Source organism: Adiantum capillus-veneris, chromosome 2 (genome assembly GCF_014529385.1).
Source record: "Adiantum capillus-veneris isolate H3 chromosome 2, ASM1452938v2, whole genome shotgun sequence".
NCBI classification, from domain to species: domain Eukaryota; kingdom Viridiplantae; phylum Streptophyta; class Polypodiopsida; order Polypodiales; family Pteridaceae; genus Adiantum; species Adiantum capillus-veneris.
Genome location: NC_140932.1, coordinates 174,344,640 through 174,368,332, shown reverse-complemented (window position 1 = coordinate 174,368,332; position 23,693 = coordinate 174,344,640). Strand labels below are relative to the sequence as shown.

Below are 23,693 nucleotides of genomic sequence, written 5' to 3'. Positions count from 1 at the left end.
TGCCCGTCTTGTGACATTTGTACCTAGCAAGTGATCTTAGAGAGTGAGATCTTATGAAACCAAGATTTGGCTTTATTGTTGATAGCCATATCTATCAGTCCTCTTAGTTTACGCCCAAAAAAAATTGTGTGTGTGTGAGAGAGAAATACACTCAACAAAATGTACTAGTCATGCAAATTGACATTGAAAAGGCCATTGATATATTGCAAAAACGATGCAGATACTAGGATTTGGGCCGAAAATCTCACAAGTGGTCTTTCTCCTGTATGCTCAGAGCACTTCTACAGGTTTTTTGGGTGGTTCTCTCACAAATGCTTGGGCTCTAGGGCATTCAGTAAGACAAGGGGGTCCTCTTAGTGCTTGCTTTATGCAATTGCTTCGCACCCCTTGTTGTTGCATCTTGAGGCCCTTACTTTCTCAGGCCATTTACATGGTTTGGCTCTACCTTCTGGGAAGCAATTTATAGGACAAGCATATGTTGATGACTCTTTTCATACCCACAAACGATAAGGAGGATGTACAACAAATTATGTATGCTTTGCATTTATTTCGCTTGGCAGCTGGACTGCACGTTATTTTTCGTAAATCCAAGTTGCTGCTGCTAAATGATTGCGCTTGGCACTGTTTTCTATCACCAGGGGAGGTTGTGCCCCCTCAAGCCATAGTAGGTCATCTGGAATATCTGATCGGTTGGAATGTGTCTGCGGCGTAGAAACTTGATTGGGTGCTCCAAAGATTGCACCTAAAGCTCAGCTATTGGAGATTATCAACCTGGCCATTGCACGGTCTCACAATTGTCCAATGCATTATGATAGCATAAGTCTAGTTCTATTTACCACTTTTATCCTAGCCTCAACGGTACCTTGGGTCTCTTATGTCTTTTATGTTGGAGCATTTCTACCGCACATCCTCCCACAAGAACGGATTGTGGTTTTTATCCATGGATAAGTTATGCACACCTAAGCGATTGGGAGGGGTTAACATTTGGATTTACATCGGCATGTTTTGGCCCGGAAAGCTATGCTTTTGCCTATCTTGGTGGAGCAGCAACAGCCTTGGACAGTCATGGTTTCACATTTATGCCATGGTATTGTTACGCCATCTTTTGGTCACTGACTGTCACGGGGACGAGCACGAGCACCACGTGCCAATGGAAAAGAACAGACTAAACAACTTTAAGCACTTCAAATAACATTGAACTAAAAGAGATGCACGACACAAGACGGGGAGTAGCGGAGTTCCACCCCGAGAGAGCACTGGCCCCAAACGCTCGCACCCCTTTCGGTATTTCTTTATATTGCTTGAACTCAGTACGACGCCGGTATTCCAATCCCTACACCTTCACGTGGAAGCATGTCAGGGACTGAGCCCTCTGCACATTTTTTAAAATCACGGGCGTTCGTACAACTTCCACGTCATCATCTTCTACGCAAGTGAATTGAAGCGTGTGTGTGCTGGTCCTACTTTATTTAATCTCTTTAGGTCACTTGGGCCCCATCGAACGGGGTCCCATAAGTTAGTGGGAACTCTTCTTTAGAAATAGGCCACTCGGTAAGACTTTGCAAGTTGGTAAAACTTCTTCTGCAGCTTTTGCTTCTTCTGCTACTTCTAGGGTTAAGGCCCCTCGATCGAGATCTACAGGTTGGCTCCATTCTTTAGTGGCTTGACACGCCAGCAATTTTGTGGCAATGGAATCCTTCGTATTGGGATGTCATCTTCAAGCAGCTTGATGGCCATATTCCGGGATGTCCCTTCACTTCGTCTCTTGTTGCAGATTGGAAGGTTGTTACCTCGTACTTACCCTGGCAAGGTCGCCAATCCCCCCAAAGTAACTCGCTTCGGTTGGAGAGTCTCCACTAGAGTAAAGCATTTCCTCTTTTACTCTGGTTCAAAGCTCTCCTCGACAAGCAGACTTCTTTCGCAAAAAGGGATTTGCCAGGTTGATCAAGTGGTGGATGAGTCAGGACAGATTCTTTCTTTTCCTGGTGCCGCTTTTCGTTATGAGCTAGGACCTCATTACCGGCACTTGTGGCAAAAAATTCAGCAATTACTTGCCGATGTTTCTCCCGTGCCTCCATTGCTTGGGGACTCTCGGCTGCCCGATTGACACCTCGCCCATACTAGGGTGGACTGCATATCTGTTGAGTCAGTTTATGCTTTGCAGCACTCTAATGCATGGATTGTCTCAAGGAAATAAATTGTGGTCTCTCCAAGTCCCCGTTGTGGTCGCAAAGAACGCTATCTCGCATTTGACAGAATCAATTACCACTCAAGGGACGCATTTTCCTATGGTGATGCACGGTGGGTGCTCTACCAATTGGTACTTTGTTGCTTGTACTTTGTTGCTTGTACGACGCGTTGCCTCCTCTTGTCCTATCGGATGTCTTGGGGCTAACGAGTCTGTTACGCATTTGCTTTGGGATTGTTGCTGCTCCCGGACTTTCATCAAGCAAGTGTCTTTTGCTCTGCACATTCAATTCCCATTCTGAATCTCACAAACGGTTCAGGATTTTTGGAGTCCTCCAACCGCCATAGTCTCCATTTGAGGTCTTCTTCGGTTGGGTCAGATTTTGGATTATGTGTACCATATGGCACCAACGTAACTCGAGGATGTTTCATGCATTGGAAATTGACCCTTTCCATTACTTCAAGTTTTTGCTTGGACAAGCACTACACTATGCTTATGGGAGACATCTCTCAAGAAGCCTATAGGATTTTCTTTAATTGTTTCTAGCTGTCGGAGCATCACAATGTGGGTTTTCCTTGATTTGAGGTTTCCCACTTGTAAATTAAGCCTAGCTTTACACAAAAAAAAGTAAGTGTGTGTGGGTGTGGGTGTGTGTGTGAGTGTGGGTGTGTGTGTGAGTGTGTGTGTGTGTGTGTGTGTGTGTGTGTGTGTGTGTGTGTGTGTGTGTGTGTGTTTTCCCGTGCTCGCTAGTATGAGGTAAAATAGCAACAAAGGGAAGGGTACCTATTACCTTTTACGAATAAAAGTGAGAGAACCATAAATAATCAAAACACTTGGCAAGGGCTGTCTACAGTCAACAGCCACCCAACCAGCCGAAGACCATGTACTAAATATGTCAGCACATCCCACATTTACACTCGAGACTTTCAAACTTTGCGAAGAACATCTGGATGATAAGAGTTGTAACTCATACCTGAAAAGTAAAGGGCACGAACAGCACGAGCTTGAGGAAATCCCATGTCCTCCAATTCCTGTAGCATTTGTTTGTTGACCTCCGGATCAACAAGCTCTATAATGACAAGAGTTGAGAATAATAACAGCACTTAGAAGTTAGAGGCTTTTAAGCTGAAGGTAGATTTTTTAACACAAACAAGGACTTTATAAATTAATTCTTTTGCTTTCTATATTTACCCTCTATCCATATGGATGTAGAAAATATAAACTGGATTACACACAATCTCCACAAAAAACCATAGCAAAAGGGAAAATTCAAACAGCACAAGATTTCGTCCTCCAATGTGTTTGTGACCTTAAAGACAATTAGTGCTAAGTAAGCAGCACCCAAAGGAAATACAATTATACCTTGCATTGAAATTTTCCTGAACACACATTTTTCCCTGAGCACTGTGCAAAATAGGCAACCCAAGGGGTCCCTTGCCTCATTGTTGGCATGTCATCTCCAACATGGCAGTGATACCTGGCAATCATGCCATGTAGCACTGTGATGATCATCCACAGGAATAGAGGTGATGTGCTGAAGTAAAATCCCCATTGAAAGTTAGCCCTAACTGTGTCTTTGATTTGTGCTGTAAACTTTGTTAAAATGTCAAAACTGAAGGGTTATTACAGGCTTTAAGCCATGCATCTACGGCAAAAAGGCATGCAACAACTGTCTCCAGCCTCCACCACATGGGGTAGGGATGACCGATCTCAGCCTCTCTCTTTGAGATGCCAAAATGAAATGGAAAAACTTAATGCTATGGACCTCACACTTGGCAAAAAAGGCATACAGCAATAGTCACCAGCCTCCACCAAACCAGCTGAGGGGGGCCCATTTCAGCCTTCATCTTTCTCAGTTTTGATCAAATTTTATGTTGCAGCAATACCCTTTCTCCACTCAACCTACTGAGCTCTGCAGAGCGTAGGGTAAAGTACGAGACCAGGAAGTCCTGATATTCTTCGATGGAGGAGCCAAGGCAAACTTCATCTCACCGGAATTGGCGGCTCGACTTGGGATAATGCCTGAACAAATGAGACCACAGATGGATGCAGTTTAAGTGGCACCAGGGTGTGATGTCAACATTACACCTGACATAGGCAAACTTCGGTTGCATTGTGTTGCTAATTGGACTATTTTCTTAATTTTAATGATTAATCTCTTTTTTAGGATATTTTATTGTGTGCACTAAGAACTCTTAAAAGATTGTAGCTACAGGAACTGCCATCAAGAACGGACAACTCTGATGTGTCATTTGATGGGTGACGGTAAACATCGCGAAGGAGTTTCCGTAAGTTCGGTGGAAAGGGCCGGGTTACGAGTGCCCCTGATACGTCACATGATGGGTGACGGGTGCATCAGTAAGGGGGCATCCCATAGGCTAAGGAGGAAATCCGAACTGAGTAAGAAAATACGCGTAAGAACGCAAGCACAAGAATAAAGATGGGTTCAATAAAGCTTTTTACGAAAAGCAGGAACAATCGCGGGAAGGCAGACGCTTTCCCGCGAGGAATCTATGTTTGCATTGCATTCGTGCATGTAGTTGCATCCAAGGACGCCTGGGAAGTGTTGTTAAATGCATTGGTTTTAACTTATAAGGTTTTATTGAGTTTTTGGGCAGGTTCAGACCAATTTTAAAATATGCCGGCCGCCCACTTAATAAGTGGGCAGCCACTTAGAAGATAAAGCAACAAAACCAGCCAGCGAATTCTCTCTCCCTATTTCGGGTAGAACAACGCAATCTCTACGCGAGCAGTTATTCGTGCCATGGCCAGGGAGCTATAAAAGCACCACATGCCCTCACTTACGGGAGGTACCAACATCAGCAAGAGAAGACTCTGCCGCAAGAGATCGCGAGACTACGAAGAGCCGGAAGCAGCAGAAAAGCACCAGCGCTAGGATTCTGGAACAGAGACTAGCGACGAAAACTGCGAGTGTTCGCGTGACGACTGAGTACGAAGGTCGATTCTCCTAGCAAGGAGCGACAGGTATAAGGTGTTGGTACGCATTGAGAATTGTTGCTCTGTGTGGTTTGTTTTGCAGGAATCTCCCGTCTTACGGGAAGGCCCTTCACGGGCAGTACGGCTTCACGCCTAAGTCCCTTACGAGAAAGTACGGCTTCACGCGTAAGTCCCTTACAGGAAGGAACGGCCTTGTGCCAAGCCCTTTTCGGGAAAGCACGACCTTCGCGTCTAAGATTACAGAACGGAGGGGTTTCCTCGAGTTCTCGTGCTTGTATACGAATTCTCCCTGAATAAAAGAATACTCTTAACGGGGGGGGACCAGCCCATCTTCTGGTCCCCAATACTGTGTCGATCTTCTCCCTTCTCTCACATTTGCAAAGTATTTTAATTTTCAGATTTTCAAGTGCTCGTGTACGCTCCCGTTTTGTAACAGTGGTATCAGAGCTCGGACTCCTCTCTTTCTCTGCAAAGAATGACAATTCCGGGAAGAACGGGAAGAACCATGTCGAGCCAAGGGAGAAGCGTTGAAGAGGAGCTTCAACAAGTGCAAGCTCAGCTTGCGGAGTTGCAACAAATTTTACTGTTGCCAGACGTCCAAAAGCTTTTGGGCGGAATGAAGAAAACGAATGGAACTGATGCAGCCAAGCATCCAAACAACACTGTTGGCGTGAGACCACAGGAGGCAAGAGAAGAAGAACGTGCCGAGGTGCACAAAGGATCTTCGGATCAGAATGAACGGCCTACTTCAAGGAAAGGCCAGGAAAAAGAGCTCTCTTTGCTAGACGAGAGCAAGGACATCTCTATCTCATCTCCATCTTACTCTCCTGATTATACTTCTACTTCTCGATCATCTCGTCAGAAGAAGGAAGCAGCTACTACCGCCACTACCATACATCAACCTAAAGATAAGCCTCGATTCAAGAAGCAAGGTCGCAAGTCTCAACATCGCATGAGAGTCTTCAAATCAAGCGACAAGGACATCAAGTTCGAAACCTACAACGGACGGAGAGACATCTCCAAAGCACTGTCCTTCATCAGACAGTTTGAAGTCGCCTTTACCAATGGGCACTTCACAGAAAAATCCAAATTACGCCATGTGGGGATGCACCTCAAGGAAACGGCAAGTAATTGGTGGTTAGCCAAGATTCTAGAAGGTTCTCAGGCCAGAACTTGGGAGAGCTTCAAATCTGAATTTTATGAACCATTTCTTCCGCCTGACTTCGAGCAGGACATACGGAAGGAATGGGACTGGCTTGCCCAGAAGGAACATGAAAGAGTAACTACTTATGTGAACAAGTATTGGCCGGTTCTTCTGAAGGTCGCTCCCTTCATGAAGATTGCCGACGAGGAAAAGAAACGAAAGTTCGAAGCGGGTCTCCAACCGCAGCTTCGAACAAATATGAAGGTGTATCCGCATGATACTCTTCAGAGGATGATGGAGTCAGCAATCATTGTTGAGGATTTGCACTCAACTGGGACGCCCAGAAAGATGGAGCATAGCACCTACTGTGCAAGACAAAGAGGGGTCTACGATGACCAAGGGGGCCAAGGAAGAAAACGTCCTCCATCTAGAGACGATGATCATTCTAAGAAGCCAGAGGGCCCTGGCAAGCGAACTAAGTACCTTTCTCCTACTCAACTTCAAACTTTCAGAGAGGAAGGAAGATGCTTCTACTGTGGCGAGAAAGGACATATGAAACCGGACTGCCCGCTAAAGCAGCAACGGCAAGAGAAAGCAAGGAACCCGCCCCACCAAGCTCAAACTCCATTCCAGATGCTCAAGGAAACACAGAATCAGAGAAAGGGAAGCACTTGGACTTAGTGTTTCAAGAATTGCGAAAGCATGAGTTGCATGTGAATGCAAAGAAGAGCGAGTTCTTTCTCTCAGAGATACACTATCTCGGCCATATAGTCTCTCACAATCAAGTGAGTATGGATCCTGCCAAGATCCAAGTGGTAGAAGATTGGCCTATTCCCACTACGGTACATGATGTACGTAGTTTCCTGGGATTATGTTCGTATTATCGAAGGTTTGTTCGAGGATTTGCTCATGTAGCAGGACCACTTTATGACTTGACAAAGAAGAAGATTCCTTTCAGATGGGGATCGAGACAACAAGGAGCTTTTGGTCGGCTCAAGTACTTGCTAAGCCATGGACCTATTTTGATAGTGCCTGACTTAAGAAAACCATTTGAGGTTCACTGCGATGCTTCAAGCGATTGCATCGGAGCAGTGTTAAACCAAGAAGGCCATGCAGTGGCCTACGAAAGCAGACGGCTTAAGGATACACAGTTGCATACATCAATCTACGAAAAGGAACTCACGGCTGTGATTCACGCCTTATCCAACTGGAAGCACTATCTTCTAGGAGCGGATTTTGTGATCAAGACTGATCACCAGAGTTTGCGGTATTTTCTTACGCAAAGGAAACTATCTGAGAAGCAGATGAGATGGGCAAACTTTTTGTCTATGTTTCACTTCCAGATCCTTCACACGGCTGGGAGTAAGAATGTGGTCGCGGACGCATTGTCTAGGCGGCCAAGGGTGAACGCTATCACTTCGATGTATCATCAAGAATTAGAAGCACTACCGGATTTGTATCCGAATGATCCAGACTTCTCCACCGTTTGGGGAAAGCGACACCGTGGAGAGAATGAGTTTCCCTCTTCCATTCGGGACGGTTATCTCTACCACCATCAGGCCATGTGTGGCGAAACCATTATGAAAGAAGATCATGGATGAAGCACACGCTTCGCCTTATGCGGGTCATCGGGGTATTCTCCCTACGACCTTAGCAATGGAAAGATATTTCTTTTGGCCTAGCCTTAAAGCAGACATTGATAAGTATGTCAGGGAATGTTTGGTTTGCCAAAAAGTGAAGTATGATCGGCATAAGACGCCTCGGTTGCTACAACCTTTGCCTGTGCCTAATGAACCTTGGGAAAGTATTGCCATGGACTTCATCATGGACCTCCCTAGAACTCAGACTGGAAATGACGCGATCTGGACCATTGTGGACAGGTTTAGCAAGCAAGCACACTTTATACCAGTCAAGAAAACGATAAAAGCAGATCATATGGCTAGGGTCTTTCTGGCACAGATCTTTAAGCATCATGGAATGCCTAAGTCTATTGTGAGTGATCGAGATCCTCGCATGACAGGAAATTTTTGGCGTGCCTTGATGGATAATCTTGGTGCGAAGCTGAATTTTTCATCTGCCTACCATCCTCAAACGGACGGGCAAAGTGAAAGCCAATTCCAAAGTATTGGATATGTTAAAAGCTTATGTGTCAGACCGGCAATCTGACTGGGATAAATATTTGCCTCTTGTCGAGTATGCGTATAACAATACCATACACTCATCGACAGGGAAAGCACCTTTTGAGATTCTATATGGGAAGCCTTTGCTTCCACCCATCCTTTTAACTAAGGATAAGATCTTTGCAGCAGATGAATTTGTCCGGGACTTGGACACAGCCTACGGGCAAGTTAGGAGAGCTATTCTACGCTCTCAGGAAAAGCATAAGAAAGCTGCAGACAAGCACATAAGGAATCTAGACTTAACGGTCGGACAGTTAGTCTTACTCAAGTTTGAGAAGGCAAGACTTAAGAAACAAGCGTCTCATAAGGGGAAGGTAGTAAAACTTTCTACCCATTATTATGGGCCGTTTAAGATCACTGAGCGAGTAAATGATGTCACGTTCCGATTAGCGCTACCGCCTAATTGGAAGATCCATAATGCTTTCCATGTCAGTTTACTCCGGCCGTATGTGGGACCGCCTCCAAGCCAGCCTAGTGCTGAGGAACCTCCTGAGGTTGAGGAAACGGAAGAAATACTCCAACCGGAGCAGATAGTAAGTCATCAGGAGCGGTCTCTCAAATCCGGAAAGATAACACGGAAGTATTTGGTTAAGTTTAAGAACTATTCGAATCTAGATGCTCAGTGGATGACGCAGGGGGAATTAGCAGCTTATCCCGAGATACTGGAGGTATATGTCCAAGCACTACAGTTGAGGTCAACTGTTTAGAGGCCAGAGGGATGTTGCTAATTGGACTATTTTCTTATTTTTAATGATTAATCTCCTTTTTAGGATATTTTATTGTGTGCACTAAGAACTGTTAAAAGATTGTAACTACAAAAACTGCCATCAAGAACGGACAACTCTGATGTGTCATTTGATGGGTGACGGTAAACATCGCGAAGGAGTTTCCGTAAGTTCGGTGGAAAGCGTCGAGTTACAAGTGCCCCTGATGCGTCACATGATGGGTGACGGGTGCATCAGTAAGGGGGCATCCCGTAGGCTAAGGAGGAAATCCGAACTGAGTAAGAAAATACGCGTAAGAACGCAAACACAAGAATAAAGATGGGTTCAATGAAGCTTTTTACGAAAAGCAGGAACAATCGTGGGAAGGCAGACGCTTTCCCGCGAGGAATCTATGTTTGCATTGCATTCGTGCATGTGGTTGCATCCAGGGACGTTTGGGAAGTGTTGTTAAATGCATTGGTTTTAACTTATAAGGTTTTATTGAGTTTTTGGGCAGGTTCAGACCAATTTTGAAATATGCCGGCCGCCCACTTAATAAGTGGGCAGCCACTTAGAAGATAAAGCAACAAAACGACCAGCGAATTCTCTCTCCCTATTTCGGGTAGAACAGCGCAATCTCTACGCGAGCAGTTATTCGTGCTGTGGCCAGGGAGCTATAAAAGCACCACATGCCCTCACTTACGAGAGGTACCAACATCAGTAAGAGAAGACTCTGCCGCAAGAGATCGCGCGACTACGAAGAGCCGGAAGCAGCAGAAAAGCACCAGCGCTAGGATTCTGGAACAGAGACTAGCGACGAAAACTGCGAGTGTTCGCGTGACGACTGAGTACGAAGGTCGATTCTCCTAGCAAGGAGCGACAGGTATAAGGTGTTGGTACGCATTGAGAATTGTTGCTCTGTGTGGTTTGTTTTGCAGGAATCTCCCGTCTTACGGGAAGGCCCTTCACGGGCAGTACGGCTTCACGCCTAAGTCCCTTACGAGAAAGTACGGCTTCACGGGTAAGTCCCTTACAAGAAGGAACGGCCTTGTGCCAAGCCCTTTTCGGGAAAGCACGACCTTCGCGTCTAAGATTACAGAACGGAGGGGTTTCCTCGGGTTCTCGTGCTTGTATACGAATTCTCCCTGAATAAAAGAATACTCTTAACGGGGGGGGACCAGCCCATCTTTTGGTTCCCAATACTGTGTCGATCTTCTCCCTTCTCTCACATTTGCAAAGTATTTTAATTTTCAGATTTTCAAGTGCTCGTGTACGCTCCCGTTTTGTGACACATTGTTAGGGGTATCTAGGGCACAAGGACTTCTATATCATGCCTCTTGAGGGGTGTTATGTCCTTTTGGGGATACCTTGGTAATACAAGAACCCTATCGTGGTTGACTATTGGGCTAGAAAAGAAACATTGAGAAATGAGAAGGGCAACCTAGATGTAAAATTGAAGGGCAAATCTGTCCCACTTGTATCAGTTTCGGCCATTCTCAAATTAATGAAATCTAGTCTTTTGGTTTACTCGATCTTTTGGAGAGATTTGCTTCTTCCGCCTTTTCTCATCCTCTTTGGAACAAGAGGATGGTTGTCGAAACTCTCTGAAGACAAAGAAAAATTTGGGTCATCCTCGAAACGAACATGCTTCTTGGATCTGCTTACCACCTCAAAAGTCGGTTTCCGAACCACATACCCGGGAAATCCATTGATTTCCTCTTCTTCCGAGAGTGCTTTAAGCCTTTCTTTAACTGGTTCATCTTCTTTTCAAGAGCTTTGTCAAACTCTTTCTGCGGCACTCGGCTTTTCTTTTAGCTTCCTTACCGTCTTAAGAGGAGAATGGATGGCCTCTCGCCATCTCGAGTAAATCTCATCAATCGTGTAATTCTCAAGGTGTTTCACATATTTCGAGTCTTGGGAGTACTTGATCAATCTTTTCATACACGTGTCAACCTGCAATAGACGTTTGTACTTCGCTGTGTCGAGATTCCCCATTGGATTGGCAAAATCTCCGTTGGTTTCTTCTGTTCACACGTTAAGTGAAGAAGAAGAATTATTAAGCTTGGACACCACTCCGAGCGAGAACTCAATAGCAACACACCACAAAATCACTGAACTTAAATGGAGAGAGCAAAGGAGAGTCGACACGGCATGACGGAGTTCTGAGGGAGCCAAGATGCGCTGGTCCCCCTTTCAGTATTCCTTTACTATTGCTCTTCGCAAAGTACAACTCCTCGAGGATCCAACTCTCTCTGAAATTCTGCGTCGCCCTCTAGGCACTTATAAACGTACAAGGGATGCCCAAAAACAAAGCCCAAAAATCACTTGATCGAAAAGCATTGCACCCTGAAAGCTTCTGCTCACAAAAGCCCACGTAAAACTACGAAAAACCAGCAACGCAAAAAGTAAAAATCTATACAACTATGCCATGTCAACAGGTAAGCGCAAATCACGGAATTTCCGTATAGTTGCCACGTCATCAATCAACGCGTTTCACAAAAATCTGACTGATGTCAAGTTTATGTGTTTTTAGGGCTAGGCACCTCAATCGGTGCTCTTTAAGTTCTTTAAGTTGGTAGGGGTTAGGTTTTCAATTCCTAACCCCCTTTAGGCCTCTCACCTAAATGTTCAGGATTCAATTCTTCAAGTTTCAATTCCTCTTGTCCACTCAACCATTTCTCTTCCAGTTGGGCACCTACATCATCACTTTGTGACAATATCTCTGATCTGGGCAATTACAATGAAGAATCAAAGATTCCTCAAGCCGTCGGTTTTCTCAAAGATAATGCTATGCAATGAAAGGGTTGCTTCCGTATGTACGTGGAATATTCAGTACCCTATGGATCTGTACATGTACAAAATGTTCCATACGAGTTTTTTTTTTTTTAAAGTTTCGCCTACTTTGCACCACAGTTAGCCCTTTCGCAAGTAAATTTGGAGGCTTTAGGGCCTCTCAATAGGTGGTAGTGGTCTTTATCAAAACTCTGCTAAAAATTGAGTCTCTGGAGAGAGCAGAACAAAGTCATGGAGAACCTGCAAAGAACTTGCAAACTCGGGTGCAGAGAGCACACTCCCTCGCTCTATCTCTAGGGGATATAGGTGTACATCTATAAGGTCAGGGAAGTACAATCATGAAGTGCAACAAGTTGACTAGGCTCCATCTTATGTCGAATTGGGGATACAAGATTTAGTACAATGGTGTTTTTGGCAATGGTGTGTAGTTTTACGTACCTGAACAACGTAGAGTACGTACGGTTCCGCCACGTACATTACGTACACATCAAGCTTGATGCCAGTGGTGGAGTTCTATAGCTACCAAGCGCACGCTCTAGGACTTGGCAAGCTTTCAAGGATATTTTTGCCCGGAGTCACATGACATCCCTATTTGAAGTGCAAGTTTTGGCAGAATGGGATTACCAGAAAATGCTTGCCATGGAAGCCATGGAAACCTCAACCAAAGGTTCCTAGATGTCACCTTCCGGTGTCTTTCTTCAAGCTAATACTCTTGGAGGACCAGTACAAACGCTATATCATTGGACTGCAATTACCTCTACACGAATATTGTTTGTCCAAGCAAGTTTCTACTATTCAAGAGCTTATGGACCATGTTACGGTTGGTTACAAGCTTATGAAAGGAAGATTGGACTTTGATAGGGAAGATCAACCGACAATCATTCAGAATCCTCGACATTAACGCACAAATTCTCAGGATTCTCGCGACAATTTGACTCAACCCACAAGACCTATTTGACACTTCGCCAACGAGAAACTCTATAGCAAGAAGGCAAATGCTTCGAATGTTTCCAAACGGGACACACCTCATATGTAAGCCTACAAGGAAACCTCTTGCTAAGAAAGCCAAAACTACAATAAGACTTGTTCCCGACATTTATGGCATCTCTGTTGATGGTTCCAAAGAATTGTGCAGAGCATATGGAAAGATCAATGGCTTCAAGGCACTTATCTCCTTGGATAAGGTGCCACCAAATTTCATCCATCCAAAGTTTCTCAAGCAAATGGACTTTGAATATGATAAGTTTGTTGGAAAACTTGAGGCCGAGTTAGCCACAAAGCATACTCCAAAAATTTGTTACACTCGTTAGAGCTCTTTCGGTCAAAGGGTACCATGGTAAGACAGATTTCCACATCATAAAGTTAGGGCATTGCAACACTCATTTGGGCATGCCTTTGCACGACAAGAATGATACTACCATTCACATCCGGAACTCGATTGTAATGTGCAACAGAAGTGAATGATGGTGTATGGCTCAAGATGAGTGATCAGTGGTTCTCAAAGTTCCTTTTTACTTAGCGGAAGGGAGGGCCTTCCGTGCTTTAATGAAAGAACGTGCAATGACCAAAACAAGTGAGCGGAATCAAATTGTGAGTGAGAGTGCAAGAGAGTGCTAGAGAGAGAGAGAGAGAGAGAGAGAGAGAGAGAGAGAGAGAGAGAGAGAGAGAGAGAGAAAAGACGACACGAAATGAAGTCCCAAACCCCCCTCCAACCCCCCCCCTCTATTTCTAGAGAGATATTTGCTTTAGATTGCACAAAGGTCTGTTACAATGCTTCTAGATGTTGTGGTACTTGACGATGATGATGTCGACGACGATGATTGTAAGGATTCTAGTTACTAATACTTAATTAAGTATTTAAACTCATGATTAAGACTTAAGAAACTTGAACTTGACTCATGATTCAATGATTGCTTGAAAACTGAGTACAATAGGCTCCTTATATAGGAGACAAAGAGACACAAATGAAACGCCACGTCTCATGGTGAAGAGACGCGACTTTAGACGTAAAGACACATCCTTTCGGCAAAAAGTTGCAACCATTGGACGAAGAGTCGCAACCGTAGAGCTTAGGGGTGTGACCAATCCTCGAAGGAGTGTGGCTTTTGGCAAAGAGGCATGTCTCTTGAGCGAAGGATCGTGACCATCCAAGCGTAGGAGTTCTCCTTGGCATGGCACTTTGTGTATCTGCAACTAGGAGTAGATGTAATACTGTAATATAGTCACAATCATGACATTCTCTCCCATTTAAAATGAGAGCCCGTGTCAAAGAAATGACTTTTGATGTTGATATAACTCTGGAAAAGCATTGAATCTCCGAATATCTTCAGTCTTTGAGTTATTTGAAACCTTTGTCTTGAACCTTTGCTTCTTGCGAAACCTTTTTGCTTTGACTGTTAATTCCCATGTCATTGCATTGTTCAAATACTTTTGAGAAGAATCTGGCTTAATCGGGTTGATTGCAACAAGAGATTGATCTTCAAAATTCTTCATGCGATGTAAGACTTCTGGTTCAAAATCTTCCAATAACTGTGAAATATTTGGTGAAGAGGAAATCTTCTCAAGGCATTCTTTAGAGAAAGTAACTTCATCTTTACTAATCACTGGAGAGGATTTTGGATTGAGACTATAATCATCTTCCGATAATGAATCCCAAAATTCTTCCAAATCAACTTCAAAAAGTGTCACTTCATGACTTGCAATTGACATATCATCATCCAACAAAGAATCAAAACAAGCATAGTCGTCTTCAGACTCGGAATCTGCAACTACGTCCTTATCTTTGTCTAATAACAAAGTATCACTTGGAAAAACTTCTTGCTCGAAATCATCTTTGTCTTCGTCAATTGATTCAGGAGAAGTTAATGAATTCGAAAAATCATCAATAATAATTTATGCATCTGCATCGAAGATCATATTTGCTTCATAATCCAATGTATCATGTCGTTTGACTTGTACACGTGAGGCTTGAATCACTCGTTCCACATGATAAAGCACGTGTCAAACCAATTCACGTCCATCTTTGAACAAATTGATAGTATGTCCTCGAAAGCTAATTGTTGGATCATATTGAAATAACCAATGCTGACAAAGAATCATGTCGTAATAAGATAGAGGCATGACTTCAAAATCAAGTTGATCTGCAACTGGATTTTGAATACCGAACTGCAATTGTCGACTGTCTATCACAAGTTAAAAATTGATCCATCTGCTAATTCCACATCGTATAAGTGAGATGTCTTCTGAGTTGGCAAGCCATGTTGTTGAGCTATCTGAGTGCTGACAAAATTATTTGAGCATCCACTGTCCACCAAAATATAGATGGAGCGACCATTGATAGTTCCAAGAAGGCTCAAAACTTGCTTTGAGAGAGGCTCCAAAACTGAAGAATCACACTCAGCATGCTTCATAAGAATAGTCGTATCCGCCGAGGCATGAATTGTATTGACCACAGAATTTCCTCTATCTTGAGCAAAAGCTGGTTGTTCAGAATTGGATGATGTTTCTGCGTTGGAATTTCTTTTCAAATTAACAGATTTGGTCTCTTTGCACATTCATACCATCGATGGTCACCACTGCAAATTGTACATAATTCTTCCTTCTTTGAAGTCGAGGAAGCATTTGACGAAGAGCCTTGCTAAGTATTGAATGCCGATCTTGAGAAAAATCACGTCCTTTACCACGATCAAGTGGAGCATTTGAAGAAGATCTGCTTTGAGATTGTCGATCTTGAGAATAGAACCTTGAAGTTGAATAAGGCACCGTTGCTTACTGTCTGAGATGACATTGTTGTTGCTGACTTTGGCTTTCTCTGCGATTGCGCTGTGAAAAGCGAGCGCTATTTGAAGATCGATCACCAAGGAAAAAATTCCGTGTAGAGCGTCGATTATCGCCAAGACGTTCCACATAAGCAATTGCAGCATCCAAGGTGGTAAGGTTGTATTTGTGCACATCGTCTTTCAACGTTAGTTCAAGCCCGTCTATGAAACTATGTATTTTATCAGAAGGGCTGAGATTCTCTATCTCCAGAGTTAATCTCTGAAATTCTGTGATATACGCGGCCAAGGAACTTGTCTGGCTCAAGCGACGAAGAGAGAACTGGGCATAAAAATCCGTACTGGCAGGTTCGAATACCTTGCGAATAGCGCGTTGGAATTTATCCCAAGAAGGTGAGTGTTTACCATAAGCAACCCGTCGCTGCCACCAAATCCTTGAGCAGAGAACTAGCAAGCACAACTTTTTTGCTTTATACTAAAGTAGACCTCCATTTTGAATAACCATTGGTCCAACACGCGGTTGTCACGGTGACCATTATAGGGCTCAAGCAGTTTAACATCCAATTTCTTCTTTTGAGCATCATTAAAAATTTTAAAAAGTAATTGAAAGTTGCGATTGTCTACCTCATCAGTTGGATCAATTTTGTTTGGTTCGTCCATTGAAGCTTCGGAAGAAGATGGTGGAGAAGCAACATTAGTCGTCCGAGAAGTTGTAGGACGACTTCCTGAAGTGTTTTGCGTTTGCATCTACTCTCGGCGAGTGTGAAGTGATGCGAGGCTTGTGGAAAGTGTGGCCATATGTTCCTTGATAAGAGTAAGGGCGTCTTCAGATTGACCACCTCCGTCCTAAGAATTCGGCATGGTTACGCCTCAAAGGAAATAATAAACAGGTGTTGAAGCGTGGGATGGGTGCTTCGAAAGCGGAAACTATGTTTGGAATGAGTTCCAGCTCCGATAAATTTGGAATGGGTTCAGGCTCCGATAAATTGCCTTGTAAATCGTGTACAGAAATTCTCCGGCAAGAATTGGAACAAGTATTGCAGCGGGTTCGAACGCAGGAGAATCTGGAATCTCAATAATTTCGGGTTCGGGGTATCAGGTATTGTGATAATCTCGCGGGGAGGGTTTTCGGGAAGGATTTCGCCAACAATTTGTCTACGTAAGACAGGTACATAACTGGAACGTTATAGACTTCGTCGTCCATGAGACATGCGAGGCCAGCACAACTAAATCATCGCGAAGCGAATGTGCGCAGAAAGGCCAGTGCTGAAGGATTCGGTGCCAGTAACGTATGGATAAGAGATTGTGCTAATTGCCATTTATTTGGTGTTCTTTGGGGTAAATTAAAGCAAAGTAACCATCTTTGGGTGACTTTGGCCGGTCACCCAATTAGGGGCAGCAGACAACTTAAAAAATTAAGTCTCAAGCTTAAAATCCAGCCAACTGTTGCGCACGTTATCAGCCAACTTAAAAATTTTACGAAGAGGCAATCAGCGCAAGGCAGTCAGCCAGTGAAGGGATGCAACACGAGATGGCATCGCGAAGGGGTGCGTCGCAAAGGATATCAAGCCAACGTTTCATGCGCCAATGGGTAGCAACCGAAGAGGCACGCCGTCGGGAAGGGGTGCGAGCACGAAGGGGCAGCCTGCTGGCTATGTGGTTATTTGCGAAAGAGGCGCAAGCAAATAGCCAAAGGGTACATCCCACAAAAGGGCAACAGCAGGGCCACCAGCATCACCATTCACCATTCACAGGTACGTGCGCGTGCGTACACACACACAGCTCTTCTGTCTTTTATTGTATTGAAGTGAAGTAATAAATGTCAAGTTACCTCATATGCTGGTATATGTGTGTCCCACCGTTCTTCTACTTCCATGCAACTCCGGGAAGGGCGTAGAGTGTAGCGACGAGGGTGAGACTCGAGAGACTCACAACCTTCGGGTCCCGAGAAAAGAATTTGCTCTGATACCACTGTAAGGATTCTAGTTACTAATTCTTAATTAAGTATTTAAACTCGTGATTAAGACTTAAGAAACTTGAACTTGACTCAAAGACAAGACTCAGAAGACTCTGTGTTTGATTGATTCAATGATTGCTTGAAAATTGAAAATGATAGGCTTCTTAAATAGAAGACAAAGAGACACAAATGAAAAGACAAGTCTCATGGTGAAGAGACGCGACTTTAAACATAAAGACACATCCTTTCGGCGAAGAGTTGCAACCATTGGACAAAGAGTCGCAACTATAGAGCGAAGGGGTGTGAACAATCGTTGAAGGAGTGTGGCTTTTGACAAAACTGCGTGTCTCTTGAGGGAACAGTCGTGACCATCCAAGCACAGCGGTTCTCCTTGGCATGGCACTTTGCGTATCTGCAACTAGGAGTAGATGTAATACTGTAACATAGTCACAATCGTGACAATGATGATGTCGACGACGACGGAGAAGGCTGAGGCTGAAAATGGGAGAACGCTAGGGCTGAAGTTGGCTGAAATCTGAGCGTTGTCCTAGGGCTGAAATCTACAATTGTCGGCGACGACAACGGGGACGATAGCGACGGCAAGGCTACGCTGGAAACTGATGGGCTGAAATCTGCTGGAAAATGTGGCTGAATTCTGAAAACGCTGGCTGAACTTATAGCGTTTGTAGAATCTGGCGAGGAGAAACTGTCGTGGATGGTGTGCGCAAGGGATGGGCTGAACTGCTGGAGGATTGGCCCATTACCACAATTTGCATGTAGATAAGAAGACGTATAGAACTTCAAGCCAACATCATCACTTGTGGTCAACATCTCTTCTTCATCTTCAAACCTAGCTCTTGATAACATATCTGCAACAAGATTATCTCTACCTGCAATATGACAAAATTCAGGGTTAAAAGACTTAATATAGGCTATCCATTGCAGCATAGCAATATCCGGAGTAGAGCAATTTGCAATCATCCCTATCAGTGGCAAGCAATCTGTCTCTACCACGACTGAAGCTCCAATAAAGTATTCTTTATCAGACCTTAGAGCAGTAGCAACACCCCTAAGTTCTCTCTTAACCTGTGGGTAGCCTCTTTGGCAAGAATTGAGCACTTTTGCTCCAAATCGAACCGCATACCTATGCCCTTCTTCATCATCTTGACCTATAGCCCACCCAATACCTGTCGGGCTAGTGTCAACTGTTAAAATTACTGGCCTTCCGCATTTGTAGTCGACTTTCCTCAAGGTCGTAGCCTCAAGAAGCATCTTCTTTAATTTCCTGATAGCCTGTGTGTGAACTTCTTCCCAATCAAATAGTTTACCTTTTCTCAACAGTTGATAAAGCACTTCCACAACATGAGGAAAAAGTGGCAGCCAAATAAGATAGAATACACATGCACCAAGGCTGAAAATGTTGATGCTGAGGTCTTCCAAAACGCTGGACTTGTTGGAAACGCTGAGGTTGGGAGAAGACGCTAGAGGACCTGTAACTCTTGTTGGCTCTGTGCTCTCTCTTCTGTCTTCTGCCTCTTCTCATGCGCCAAGGCCCTTCTTTTGTAGAAAGAGCCCACTTGGAGGTTAGCCAGACAACTCCTCTCGAGGTCCCGATATGCACTCTCTCATTACACGAGAGTGCCTTGATGTGTTATTCACTCTTCAGCAAGCTTCCTTCTGTAGAAAATTTGACATGTTTCCTCTCTCAGGATATGATATGATTTTAGGCATTTGATGGTTTCATGAACATAATCCTCTCATTGATTGGGCAGACAATACACTCTGTCACGATTGTGACTATGTTAACAGCAATACATCTACTCCTAGTTGTAGATACGCGAAGTGCCATGCCAAGGAGGACCCCTGCGCTTGGATGGTCACACCCCTTCGCCCAAGAGACGTGCCTCTTCGTCAAAAGCCACACTCCTTCGACGATTGGTCACACCCCTTCGCTCTACGGGCGCGAATCTTCGCCCAATGGTTGCAGCTCTTCGCCGAAAGGATGTGTCTTTACGTCTAAAGTCATGTCTCTTCACCAGGAGACATGTCTTTTCATTTGTGTCTCTTCGTCTCTTATATAAGGAGCCTATTGTTTTCAACAAGCATTCAATCAATCAACACAGAGTCTTCTAAGTCTTGTTTGTGAGTTCAATTCAAGTTTCTTAAGTCTTAATCATGAGTTTAAGTACTTAATTAAGGATTAGTACCTAGAATCCTCACAGTGGTATCAGAGAAAAAAAATTCGCGGGACCCTACGGTTGTGAGCCTCTCACCCTTGACGCTACACTCTACCCCTTTCCCAGAGTTGTATGGAAGCAGCACAAAGATGGACTACCTACCAACATGTATGAGGTAACCCGAACCCTTCTCTTATTAAGTACATAAATATAAAAGAGACAAAGATGGGTGTGTACGGCATACTTGCTGAAAATATTGTCGGATGCCTCTTTGTCGAAAGGTGTCCCTTCGTGCCAAAAGGTAGCAACCCTTCGCTGGCAGGCACCCTTCCGCATCACTGCTGAAATTCAGCAGCCTTGCACCTCTTGGATGAGAAGAGTTGCACCACTTGGCGTAGGCACCCTTGGTGCTACCTCATCACTGGCGAACCCTTTTCAAGGGACATGCCCCTTTGCGCACCCTTTCCTAAAAGGATGGACTGCTGAAACGCTGAATTCAGCGTTGACTTCCTATGCATGCTGGGATGGTGCTGGCTGAAACGCTACATGCTGCCACCAACTATTCCTATTGTCCCAAGCGATGGCAGTTCTCCCGGTGATGCCCCTTCAATTGCCCCTTCGTTGGCTGCGTAACATTTCACTTGCAAGGAGGTTTTACGTAAGTACTTTATTCAGTCAACGCCAGAGATTTTTTACGCAAGAGGTTTATTAACCTTGGCCGGCCATTTGCAAAAGAGTTGGCCAAATTTTAAAGAGCAGTGTGGACATCCAAAAGTTAAATCGCTGTAAAACAAAGATACCTAGAGCCAAATGATTTTGCGTAAGAAGCATTGAAAGGCAGCGTTTGCAGATGAGAGGGTCCTTTTGCAAGGTGTTGGCACACACTGCCCGTCACCCCCCACTCTATCATAGACAAAGATGGCCACGACGTGCATGTGCCTCTTCCATATATCTCATATATAGACGAATGTCTTAAAGAAGAGTTTCCGGCGAATCCTCTCCTTGCACAAGAGAGCCAGAACTTGTTCCAGAGGCAGCTTCAACTCCCAAAGTATCTGCCCCAAATCTCTTCCAGCCACAGAACCCGATCCAAAAAGAGTTACTACTCTCGAAGTATTAGTTTGTGAACTTATTCCAAGTTATCAATTATTTTCTATAAGCAGTCAGCATGACTGGATCACAAGATGGCGACGAAATATATTACCCGAGGATCTGACAGCGGTTCTCAAAAAGCAGATGGAAACAATTTCAACAAGCCTCGCATCGATTCATACTCGCTTGGATCAGATGCAGATGCAAACCTCTTCTCGGAGTCACCCAACAACTTCTCAGACAATACCAGCATCTTCTTCCGACGCTTCAGTGGTCGACCAAGAAGAACCACTCAAACAAAAGCCTTCGGAACTCAAATTTTTTCACCAAAAGCATGGTTTCTCAGAGACAACTAGACACAAAGTATCTTCGTGTGAGCAGTAAAAGTCTCAGTATGAATATTCTTGGAAATGCTACAATTCTAAGCAACCAACTTCTTATCAGAATCATCAGCAACAAAAGCAGCAATATGAAGCTTCCAACGGATCATCGGCGATATCAAGATGGGCTTACTTAGTGGCACATATATCCGACCCTAGTCGAGTACTCGGTCGTGAATGCCACAACGCTAGACAAGTTCCCCCTCGCGAGCCATGCCCTACATTTAAGTCTTTCTTATCTGACGGTGGTCAAGTCGAAAATTTATTGATCCTTTCCTTGTGCAAGAGGATCCTTCAGATGTCTAAGAGGCAACAACTTCCTCAACCTCCCCCTTGTCAATTGGAAGCCTTAATACCCGCTGAGAAAGCTGAAGATTCAGAAGATTCTAGTTCTTATGTGACAACCAATAAGCACATAGCCCCTTCTTTGGCCGTGATCCAGGCAGGAAAATTTGCCTCGTCACCGCCCTTGCAGAGTACAGTCTTTGTCTCTCTACAAATACCAGATGCTATCGTGAATGATAATTTTTTAAACTTCAAGATTCCAGACCTTACCTTCAACGGTACAAAGGATAAAGCAGATACAGACTATTGCAGCATGACTTCAGTCACTGCAATTGAATCGTTGGACATAAGTTGTTCCATAGATAAACCTTTACAGATGGAAATACCTCCAAACACTACTCTGTCTCAATCTACGACATCCCTTCAGGAGGATCTTACTGTTCCAGACAAACCAATGGAATACCTTACAAATTTCCAACCAGTGGTCATCACTCAACAGAAAACTCAAGTCAGTTTACCAATAATTTCACTCGAAGCAGATACATATTGTCACCAGCGTGTGACTACTATCTATCCTTTTTGTTGATTTCTTTCTTATTATCTATTTACTTTCAATTTTTGGAAACACCCCTCGGGAAATCTAACTGCCCTGCATTGCATAGCTAGTGTGGAACTGCCCAGAGGGAGTCCACGCCTGAGAGCAAGAGAGCACTAAGGTTGGACAAGGACTATGGTTAGCCAAGTGGGGTCATTGACTAGCCAAACTGGAATCCTTTGTTACAGAGGCTACATTTCAGTTCTGGGTGTGGCTGCAGTGTACAAAGAGGGTCGGATGACCTAGAAAGATACAATGGCAGCATCTCCTAAAATTTAGGGAACTGCTATTTTGGGACCTGAAAATGTGTTACCTCCGGAATGACAAGGGGAACATTTTCTTACTCTGCCGTGAAGTCAACTAGGCAACCGGTTGGGAGATTTTTAGGCGGCAACCCCGAAACGGGAAAATGCTTGTAAATGTGCCAAGTGGCACCTTCTGTTGCACTTTCCTCATGCAACAAGAAGTGGAGCTGATTTTTAAGCTGGGAGAGGCTCATTTTCAGATTTTGTCACAGGTTAAGAGCTATGGAGTGCTTGCTTTCCCTCCTATGTACAGTGAGGTGCCAGGAGTGATGCCCTGCACGCTACGCATTGCCCTCTCTCTCCTCTATGGCAGTATGTTATGCCCCTCTAGTGGGCTTTTCAATTGACCAATGTCCAATTGTGTGGGTTCATGCACGATTGCCGAGGCAAGAGCCTCTTGCACAGGTACTAGATTAGCTAGCGGCTAATTCCCCCGCAGGTACAGATGAATTCGGAGAGGTTTCACACCAGAAATCTCGTCCGATTCAAAGGGCAAGTAGCCCTACAGGTGCAAGAGCTCGAGGACTTGCTACGGATGCGACCGGCACGCGAAACGGAGCCCGAAACAGTAAATTACAGCCTGCTGTGTATTTTTGCAGGTTTAGGGTTTTGGCCCTAAACGGTCCCTAATACCCCCAGGAGGTTCGGGGACGCGAGGGGACCGCTGTACAGGTGATCTGGGGCATTTTCGGGGCTGAAAACAGAGAATTCAGCGTGCTGCAGATTCTCGTCAGGTTTTGCAAAGTGTCATATGCGTCGCGAAAGTCAGTCAATGCGTGGGAAGACTGACTGTGAAGGGTCCTAGTACAGTTATGCTGCCGAAATCGGGCCGGAACAGTTGAAATTCAGCCAAGTGTGTGCGGGGCAGCTTGTAGGGATCCACAGCGTTTATTCCCTCTTTTGAATAATAAAGAAATACCGAAATGGGCGCCTAAGTTAGGGGCCAATCTGGTGTCGGTCTACTCATACACGTGCAATCTAGCAGCTTGTATCCCTCTCCCCTTTGTTGTGTCTTGAAAATACAGGTAAAGTGGACGACAAATTAAATGGGTGAAAGCTAAATCAAGGTTTAAAGTAAAGTCTACCGCCCTTTTTGGATTGAACAGGCCGGTTTCATGGTTCCATCGACGGGATTAAATCACTTTTTCCCATAGAAGTG

General features: G+C 44.4%; 1 protein-coding gene across 1 annotated transcript in view; it reads right to left on the bottom strand.

The window, feature by feature from the left end:
* LOC147464092 (ubiquitin-associated (UBA)/TS-N domain-containing protein) overlaps positions 1–23,693 on the bottom strand; it is a 70,477-nt gene that overhangs the window by 8,153 nt on the left and 38,631 nt on the right. The window contains exon 4 of the mRNA XM_086492780.1: positions 3,162–3,257. Within this exon, the coding sequence (XP_086348906.1) occupies positions 3,162–3,257 (96 nt within the window). The remainder of the gene's footprint in view (positions 1–3,161; positions 3,258–23,693) is intronic.